Below are 9,587 nucleotides of genomic sequence, written 5' to 3' on the forward strand. Positions count from 1 at the left end.
GTGGCGCGGGGGTCCTCCTCAGGCCCGGCCGCTCTCAGACGCGGGCCGGCGGTGCGATGGAGCTGCGTCAGGAGCGGAGGTAACGCCGGGTACTCGGGACCTGCGGCCGCGCCTCCGCTCGAGCTGGAACCGCGACAGGTCCTGCTGCCGCGGGCCGCGAAAACAGCGGGAGCGCGGGGCCAAGGCTCCCGACCGCCCCCGGGAGCGGAAGCGGGAGACTGCGCAGGCGCGATCGCGTGATCCTCCGACATGTTGTCCCTGCGCGGCCATGGCAGCAGTCCGGGCCCTGCTGGCGCCGAGGCTGGCGGCCTCCGCGCTCGCGCCGCGCGCCACCCTCCACGGCTCCGCGCCGCGCCCCGGGGCCAGGGTCGCGTTGGTGAGCGGACTTGGGCAGGTGCGGGGACAGGCCACCGCCCGAGGTCGGGCCCTCGGGGCGGGCGTCCGTGACCGCGCTCCTCCCGCAGGTGCTGTCCGGGTGCGGCGTCTACGACGGCACGGAGCTGCACGAGGCCTCCGCGTAAGCCCCTGCGGCCCCGGGACCGCCCCGGGGAAGGGCGGGGCCTCTCCCTGAGCTGGGGAGCGCCGGAGGGACGCGGGGAGCGCAGAGCAACTCCTGGAAGTCGGCGTGTGCGGTTCCGGGGGAGGCTGACTGAGACTGCAGATGTCGGGATAACGCTGCCACCGGGGAACAGCCACTTAATAGGCGCTTTGTGGGGTTTTCAGGCCCTTGAGTTACCAGCCCGGGGTCACACTGCGCCCTCCATTCAGCTCTGACTTTAGTGGCTGCCGGTGCCCTTGACTGACGCGACTTGTCAGCTGTTGCGGTGAATCTGGCGCCTTGATCAAAAGGTTCTCGTGAGCGGCACCAGCAGGGCGGTCGGGAGAGGTCGAATCATGTGGTGGTCGCGGAATGCCTGCCTCCGGAGCTTGGGGCCTTACGGAGACCGGAGGACCGTGCGGCGGGGGCTGCGAGGCCGCTGAGCCCTGCCCGTCCAGGGTTTGCCACCGTGTGCCGGTGCTGGCGCTGGACACGGTGCCGACCTGGCGGGTGCAGAGGGCCAGCGAGCTTCCATGGGGGCAGTGGGGCTAGAGGGCGGAGTCGGGGTGGCCCTCAAACAGCCTGAACCCTCCCAGGGCCAGGCCGCGCGCTCCGCCGGATCACACACCTGGTGCCTTGTCTGAAAGGGAGAAGCGCTGTGTCTGGGACGGGGCAGCCCTCGGGAGACCTCTGCGTCTTGTGTCTCTCTCCCACCACCGTGGTGGGAAAGTTGCGAGAGATCAGGCGTTAAACTTCCTGTCGTCGAGAAAAGCTCCCTCAAATGCTGGAGGCTTGGGCCTACATGTTCAGGCTGTGACACCAGCTGGATCACCCGACCCCAGCACCCTGGATTGTAAAGGGGGCTTGGGGACTGGCTGGTCTCCTTAAGTTAGTTCAGTGATACTGAATTTGGATCGTCCGCCAGCTAACCTTAACTTTTCGTAAAGCAGTTAGGATGTGAGTATATATGAGGTTTTATGTTTGTCTTATAAAGCAGTCAGCTAAAAAATTCCTGTTTTCAAAAACATGGTAACGGGTAAAGCTGGGTTGGGTAGTCTCAGTCTTGTCTGATTTTGTCCCGGTCAGGGTGCTGGTTCACCTGAGCCGTGGTGGGGCTGAGGTCCAGATCTTTGCTCCTGACATCCCTCAGATGCACGTAGTCGACCACGCCAAGGGGCAGCCTTCTGAGACTGAAACCAGGTGAGTCTTGCCTACCCTGGTGGTCAGATGTGGTCACAGAGGGTGGTCACTCAAGAAGCTGCACGCACCACCACCTCTCCGCAGCTGGAAGCCGGGCTGAGCGTCTCTCCAAGCATGGTCCTCAGGCGGACCTAACGCTGCGAACCGGGGAGTTGTTTCTCGCCTCCTGGGGCTTACTGAGGCGTGACAGAATTCCGAGTAGGCACCTCGTCCTTGGTTTTGAGTGAAGGCGGACAGCTCGGTCTGGCCCCCTCGTTCACCTGTTTGAGCCCCAGGTGGCTGTGAGGGGGGCCCCCAGACCCAGCTCTGGGTACTCGGGCCTGGCCTGGTGTGCTCAGAGCCCCATGTCTCCCCTGTCCCGTTCTACTGCAGGGCAACAGCCTGGGGCTGAGGTTCCCAGGCACCTTCCAGTGAGGTTCGGTGCGAGGTGGGCCAGGGGGGATTCACAGCTCTGTCTCCTAGGGGCTGTGGATCCCCCAGACAGGACCCCTGTGCCTCTTTTCCTGCCTGGGTCCCTGGTCCTGGGCTCTGTGGCTTAGGCTGTCGCTCTGCTCGTCGTGTGCACTGCTGCACAGTTGCTGTCTGTCACCAGTACCCGGAGGGGTGCCTATCTTCCTGGGGTCCCTGGCTGACAGGAAGTCCTTGACAATTCGGCTTGGGTTCTGAGTTGCCGACCTGAGAGGGCTCTAGGGGCTGCACAGGTGTGGGTCACTCTCCCTCTTACAGGCAGCACATGTGCCTCCCTGGGGCCTTGGTTGCCTGCTCCTGGCTGCACGCTGAATCTTTCTGTGGTCTCTCCTTTCCCAGGAACGTTCTGACTGAGTCAGCCAGGATTGCCCGCGGCAAGATCACTGACCTGGCCAAGCTCCGCACGGCCGACCACGACGCTGCCATCTTCCCTGGAGGCTTTGGAGCCGCCAAGAACTTGTGCGTGTCAGAGCTCTGGGGTCTCTCCTACAGCACCTGGGGTGTGGGTGGGCCGGGTTGGACACCTGACTGCTGTTGGGGATCTCCGCTTCTTGACGCACATAGCTGCTCTGGGACGGAACTGCTGTAGGATGGGGCTCAGGTCACATTTTAGCAAGATGTGTGGTTTCTCTGCCTTCTGCTTGATCCGCAGCCACCCTCTGAGGTGGTCTCGCCGGAGGTCTGCTCACATCCACACTGTCTCCCACACGCTCCTCGCAGCACAGGGACCTGCTTTTCTGTTAGGTTGTTGGGTGAGGGTCCTCCAGGACGTGGGCCCATTCTTTCTTTGCCTGTGGGTGTTACTGTGGTGATTGGGCTACGGGCCTGAGAGTTGGCACAGCACAGCCTTGCCAATCCCATGGCGCCGAGACACCACAGTGCCCTTGTCCTCTGGTCTCAGATCTGCTCTCTCTTGTTGCTCTGTCTCACTGTGTGTCTGTGCTGTCCCTGTCCCAGCACATCCCTCCCGAGGCGGGCAGGGGCCTCTGCTCAGGTGATGGGGGTCCCGCACAGCTGTCCTGGTGCAGGAGACGGGAAGCAGCTGTGCCCGACTGTTTTGGGTGCTTGAACACATGGTGCAGCATGTCTGACAGCCAGGCTTCATGGGTTGTGATGGAGATACAGCAGATGAGCAGACGGGCCCTGGAAGGAGCGTTTTCCTGGGACGAGGATGAGAGCATTCCTCTGACCCAGGCCCAGGGCCTCTGGTGACAAATACCTGGCTGTGGGCATCCAGCCCCAGGGCTTGCCACCTGCTGGCCGGGGCCATTGTGGGGGTTGTGTGGCCTGGACTGCCTGTGCTGGCCCTCCGCCTCCTTGCCCCCCATCTGCCTGCTTCTCGGGGCACTGCTGCAGAAATGAGGCTCTCCCCTTGCCCTTCGTCCTTCGTGGCTCCTCCTCGCCGGGCCGTTGGTGTCTTCTTCTGAAGGGTCCCATAACCCCGTCATCTCAGGCCCCATGGGGTCGCGTTCAAGTCCTGTGAGCACTGTTAGGGTCACTGCTGCTCCGTTGGGCCCCTCCCCCTGCACCGCCTTTGAACCCTGGGGCTCATCTGCATGAGCTTCCTGTTTCACTGCTGCAGTCTGGAGCACCACTCACCCCCTTTCCGACCTGCATTTCCAGCTGCTTGCCCAAGAGTCACATGGGAATGTCATGTTGACATTTAAAGCCACGCCCCTGACCTGTGCCTAGCCGGTGTAGACCCTTTATGGTCAGGACACGAGGTGGAATGGTGCTGTCCCTCCTGGCTGGCTCTGTCGGGGTGCCCTGTACCCAGAGGGAGGCGTTAAATTCCCCAGTGTCCCATTGTGCACAGCCCTTCTGTATTTTGACCTCTGGAGGTTCCCCTCTGCCTGCAGACTGCAGCACTTCCTTTCTGCAGAGCCACCCCGTTTTCCCAGCTCCCCAGCAGTGCCGTGCTCCTGAAACCTGGCCTTCTGAGGCCTCTCCCCTTGGCACCACCTTCACACGCCTCATGGCAGGAAGTGACAGAAAGGGGTCTGCTGGACTTTGACCTCCTATGGGACAGGGTTTCTTGAAAGCATGAGATGGGTTCACTAAGTGCTGTACCTCTGCTGTGACATTAGTGCCTCCCCCTAGGTGAAGGCCGTTGGGGGATCTGTTGGGTTGTGTCCCCCACACCTGCACTTGGCTGACCTAGGAGCTGAGCCAGCTCTTGGTGCGTCCATGTCTCCCCTGTAGAGGATGCTGTAGGCTCTGGGCTCCCTGGGAGAAGCTGCTGCTGGTGGCCGCTGGCCCCATTCTTCCTGACCTTTCCAGGAGGAGGGCCGATTCCTGAGACAGCGGTCCCCTGAGCAGGGCTGCTGTGATCGCTAAGGGGCAGCGTGGTGACCCCTTCCTCTTGTGTGGGGGCCCAGGCCCTCCTTGGCACTGTGAGCAGCTTGTGTGTAGCACAGGGGTAGCCTCTCCAGCTCAGTTCTGCACTGCATGTTTGCAACCAAGTGGATTGTTGCTGGTCCACTGGCCGGCCCCACAGCTGTGTGCACAGATCCCATCTGGTGGATGGCCCGACCCTGACGGGTGCTGGTGATTTCCAGCCTGCTCTTGTCTTGATGGCTTTTTGGAGCTGTAACTGACACGTGCATTTGAAGTGTAAGATGTGACGTCTGACACACGTGAACACCCCGAGAACCCACTTCCACATCGGGTGGCGACCCCCCATTGCCCCAGTTTTCTGGTTCCTCACGCACCATGCTCAGCAGATGCCCCAGGATAGAGTCCCGCCCATAAACAGCAGGGGCAGCCCAGGTGAGGCTGTGGGCAGAGGCGTGCCCTTTGGCCTTTGATGGCCTCCCGGGCCTGCCTTCCACAGAGACGGCGCTGGCATGTGTGCCCCTTAACGACACCCCAGGGCTCCAGCTCTGGGGAACAAAATGCGTTTCTCTTCCTTCTTAGCGGACTGTCCATCGCTGGTCTTGGGCCACGTGCTTGCTTGCAGTTCCTGGGTTTACCGAGCGCTGCTGTGTCTGCTCTGTCCGCCCTCCCACCCCGCCTCCACCCTCCCTCCCCCTTATTACTCAGCGTCTTTCTGTTTAAAAAATGGAAAGGTACAGGAACATGTAATTACATGAATAGCCACACACACGTATGTGCACACTTGCATGTGATGACTTCCTGTATCAGTGCCGAGGAGTGGATGGAACTGCATGTGGGCTTTTGGGGGCCAGGCCCACTGAGAGCTGAGGAAGCCTCCCCTCTCATGGCAGGAGCACATTCGCTGTACACGGGAAAGACTGCACAGTCCACAGAGACGTGGAGCGCGTCCTGAAGGAGTTCCACCAGGCTGGGAAGCCCATCGGGTGCGTGTGGGGCCACGGAGGGTGGCAGGCAGGGCACAGTGGTCTTCAAAACTGGTCCCCGTTCTCATGTCACCTAGAGGTTTCCCGGGCCCTCACACGTGCCTTCTGGCTCTGAGCGTTCTGTGGGCCTGTGGTCGTAAAGTCCGCTGATGGCCTAGTGAGGGGGAGGGGGTGATCCTGTCAGCTTCCTGGAGGCACTCCAGTTAGTGCTCCCCAACCCTCCGCCTTACTTAGCATCCCTTCCTTGTGGGCCCCACCCTCATCTAGGCTCAGCAGAGGCACTTCTTTTCTGGGTTGCTGCCATGAGCCCCACTCCTGAGCTTCCTCTGGGAGCCCCTCCCTGAGGACTGGCCTGAGGTGGCCCCGGGCAGCGGCCTCACGTTCCTCTGCGCGCCCAAACTCGGCACAACAGTTACTCCCATCACAGCCTGTGGTCCTGGGTTCTGGCGGTCCTGGCAGGTGGGTGAGGCCGGCTGTGCCTGCCACCAGGAGTAGTTCCCTGGGGATGGGTGCTGGCACCGCCGTCAGATCCATTCCACCAGCATTCCAGCAGTTGTTCCTCGGTCCTGCCTCAACACTGCACGGTGGGCCCACGGGGCACTGAGCATGTGCATTGCACACCTTGGAGTCTCACTGGTGGTAGAAGCTGTCTCAGGGCACAGCTGTGCAGATGCACTAGAGCCGAACTCGCGGGGTTGCAGACTCAAGGCCTCCCAACCTCCACCAGACAGCTGCTGGCTCCCGTGTCACTGGTGAGCCGACAGACCCAGGTCGCGCTAGAACCCTCCATCTGAACAGAACACGGCAGCCAAGGAGGTTGGGTCTGTCACAGACCCTTAGCCACTCATCAGATGCCCTGCCCAGCTTGGGAGCCCTCTTTGTCACAAGCTGTGTCAGCCTGGCAGCACGTGCCACCTTCTACCTGCATCTTCCTGGATCCAGACCTGCCCGGAAGGGATGGTGCCGCAAGCCCCCCACCTCCCAGGGTGCTGTCACTGGAACAGCTCCAGTTTTTGCAGGCAAGCACCCGGGAGGGACCTGGTGCCCTTTGTGACTGTCTACTTTACTGGGGACGTGCCCACTCACATAAATGGCCGCCCTGGCTGAGTCAGGCTACAGTGTTGCCCTGGCTGGGCAGGGGCGTCGATGCTGCCCTGTCGTTGGAAGCTCCGTTTGGCACGTCCTTGGCAGATTCCTTGGCCCTCTTCAGAAAGCAGTAGTGCTGTCCAGCCACACATGAAATGCCCTCTGCAGGTCAGCACACCTTGGGTGCCCCTTCCCAAGAAATCCCATGCTGCCTGGCCTGCTCACCACGAGTATGGATGGAGAGGGTCCAGCAGGCTGTCTGCCTGCCTGCTTGTCCCCACATGGTGCACAGTGCTGGCAGGTGCCTCCACACAAGCACCAGCATCAGCCTGCGTCTGCGCCCTGCACCACAGCGCGTGCTTCTGGGCATCCTGAGCAGGACTGCCAGGACCTCTGCAGCCTCCTCACAGGATACTCCTGGGACATCGGCTGCAGTTCAGTGGTTGGGGTTTTACGTCAGGGTTCTGAACAGAAGTTATTTCAGTTGCTGTGACATTTAAAAAGTACGTAAATACATCTTAATCGTATTTTACTGTGGCGTATTCCAGCAGCTTCAGCACAGGGCCTGGAAAAGCAGCCAGTAAGGCCACTGGAACCAGAGGAGGGCAGGAGTGAGGTGCGGGGAGCAGGGCTGGGGCCTCGTGTTGGCTGACCCAACTGGCCCAGGGGCTGCTGGTCCCGAGGCCTCCTGGTGAAAAACAGAACCTCATAGCCCTGAGGGCAGCTGTCGGCCCCGTGGCCCTGAGGCTCGGCATCCTGCGTATGGGGCCAGCAGGCGTGCTGTCAGTCAGGGCTGCTGGTTGAGCTGTGTCCCTGGCCTTTCGTGCCCCTTCATCATGGTCAGTACAGCTGTGATCTGTTGCTGAGTGACGAACCACCCCAAAACCTGGGCCTCAGCCACCACACCGTGTGTTGACTTCCCTGTAGGTAGCCAACCTGTGTCTGGATACCACATAAGGTGCAGCCAGGGCCCAGCTTCTCATGTGGCTGCCTACCCCTGCCATCTGGGCCTGGCACCTGGGTGCCTGGAGACTCCATCTGGTGGCAAAGCAAGCTGAGGATGCATTCATGACCCCAGGGGCCGGTTCCACCTCAGAGCCAGCATCCTCTGTCCCTACACCCAGTCGTTTCAGGGTTGATCGTGTGCTTCAGGCTGCTGCACTGCGGCACCCCCACCCTCCACCCCTGTGACTGTGCAGCCTGAGCCGACACTGCCTCTCCCCTCTCAGCTTGTGCTGCATCGCGCCCGTCCTTGCGGCCAAAGTACTTGGTGATGTCGAGGTCACCGTGGGCCATGAGCAGGAGGAAGACGGCAAGTGGCCCTATGCTGGGACCGCGGAAGCCATCAAAGCCTTGGGCGCCAAGCACTGTGTGAAGGAGGTGACCATATCCTTTCTGGCATCTGGGGCCACTAGGTGGCGCTGGGGCAGCCCTCTGGCCCTCCATGGCTGCCCTGGGCAGGCAGCCTCTTCAACCAGGAACTGCGCTACTGGGGGGCGCCTCGGGCTGTGGTGTGACCTCTGCCCATCAGCCCCGTGGGTACTGGCTGAGCTCAGCACACTCCAGGCCCAGAGCTAAGCAGGGCCACCTGGCTGGCAAGGAGGAGGCCAGTTCTGTTGGCCATGCCTGTACCCCCAGCTGTGTGGGGCACATCCTGGGTTGAGCCGACCTCTGCTGTCACAGAGACATGTTCTCAGGTTTCCAGAGGGAGGTGCCTGGCTGCAGCTACCCCCTGGTTAACGTGGGCTCTGGGCTGGTGCTTGCAGGCATGGGTTGTGCTGTGTAGCACCCACCATGAAACATTTTGTGAGGACACCCTCTTGGCTGAGGTGGTGCAGGAACCAGGCCCATGGTCTTTAGTCAGCACGGAGCATATGGAACCAGGTGCTGCTGGCCAGGACACTCCAGGAGAGTCCCTACCCTGAGGGGCACTGAGTAGGAAGGAGGGGTACTCTAGGGCAGCCCAGGAGCAGTGGCCAGGGTGGGTGTGTTGCCCGGACCCCTCTTGTCCTGCCCAAGCCACGTTTTTCCATGACTTCCATGCACGAAGCCCATGTGGACCAGAAGAACAAGGTGGTCACGACCCCGGCCTTCATGTGCGAGGCAGCACTGCATCACGTCCATGAGGGAATCGGGGCCATGGTGAAGAAGGTGCTGGAACTTGCCAGAAAGTGATGCAGCGTGGTGCCAGGCGGCACTGGTGGCCTGCGTTCCAGTCTTGCTTGAAACATGGCAGGACTTGACTTCTCTGCTTAAATCTGTAGGCCTTTTCAGCTAAAGTGAGCCCGTGGCACATTAGGGGCCAGGGCAGCTGGGTGTAAGAGATGGTTCATGGCCCCCTCAGCTTGACCTCCTTCCCAGAGAGCAGGGAGTGGCTGGCATCTGCCCTCCACCTGTAGGGCCATCTGTCTTGCATGAACTGAGGGTGACAAGCCAGTCACATTTTTCGTGGAGAGAGATTCTGTGATAGGTTTGACTTGCTTCGCAATACTTGGAAGGAAAATTTTTTTCTTAAGTTTGCAAATTAATAAATCAGGAAACCAAAATACTACGCTTATTGGTCATTAAAGATCTAACCTGGAGTAAGTATGTGCTAATTAAAACAATAACAGGATTTCTCTGCAGGCAACCCTAGCATGGACACCACCCTCTGAAACTGGCAAATGAGCATGTAAATGAGGCTCCTTGAGTTAGCCCAGCTTGCTTGGTTTTTAGGGGCAAGGGGAAGTTGCCAACACTTGACCTGTGTGGTTGACCTGCTGGGTAGCATCAGCCTGGCCCAGGCTGTGAGCAGCAGCTACCCAAGGATCAGCAGCAGAGTGTCAGCATGGCACTGGCTGACATGGCCCATAGTGAGCAAGCTGCCAGGGAAGCAGCCAGGGCGGCAAGGGAGCCCCAGGCTTCTCCCGGGAGGCACATGCCCTGGTCTGTGCGTGACTGGGTGCTGTGGCACCTGTATGTTGTTTGGCTTCTGG

The 9,587-nt window shown here is 60.6% G+C and overlaps 1 protein-coding gene across 3 annotated transcripts; it reads left to right on the top strand.

The window, feature by feature from the left end:
* The first annotated feature begins 219 nt into the window (after positions 1-219).
* On the top strand, positions 220-9,158 carry GATD3 (glutamine amidotransferase class 1 domain containing 3). Of its 3 annotated transcripts, XM_057505153.1 has the most exons (6): positions 220-376; positions 465-517; positions 1,625-1,738; positions 2,546-2,665; positions 5,434-5,526; positions 7,842-9,158. In XM_057505153.1, exons 1-6 carry the CDS (start codon positions 269-271, stop codon positions 8,188-8,190), a joined length of 837 nt encoding a protein of 278 aa, XP_057361136.1. In that variant the 5' UTR covers positions 220-268; the 3' UTR covers positions 8,191-9,158. The 3 variants fall into 3 exon arrangements, with proteins under 3 accessions (XP_057361136.1, XP_057361142.1, XP_057361143.1); XM_057505159.1 differs by lacking the exon at positions 5,434-5,526; XM_057505160.1 differs by lacking the exon at positions 1,625-1,738.
* The last annotated feature ends 429 nt before the right edge of the window (positions 9,159-9,587 follow it).

The sequence above is a fragment of the Manis pentadactyla genome, chromosome 1 (assembly GCF_030020395.1).
Source record: "Manis pentadactyla isolate mManPen7 chromosome 1, mManPen7.hap1, whole genome shotgun sequence".
NCBI lineage: Eukaryota > Metazoa > Chordata > Mammalia > Pholidota > Manidae > Manis > Manis pentadactyla.

Excerpts from the sequence above, each read along its gene's own strand:
- GATD3 (XM_057505153.1), top strand. The coding sequence starts at position 269 with ATGGCAGCAGTCCGGGCCCTGCTGGCGCCGAGGCTGGCGGCCTCCGCG. Across the intron at positions 518-1,624 it reads GAGCTGCACGAGGCCTCCGC|GGTGCTGGTTCACCTGAGCC; the intron begins GTAAGCCCCTGC and ends TGTCCCGGTCAG. Across the intron at positions 2,666-5,433 it reads TTTGGAGCCGCCAAGAACTT|GAGCACATTCGCTGTACACG; the intron begins GTGCGTGTCAGA and ends CTCTCATGGCAG.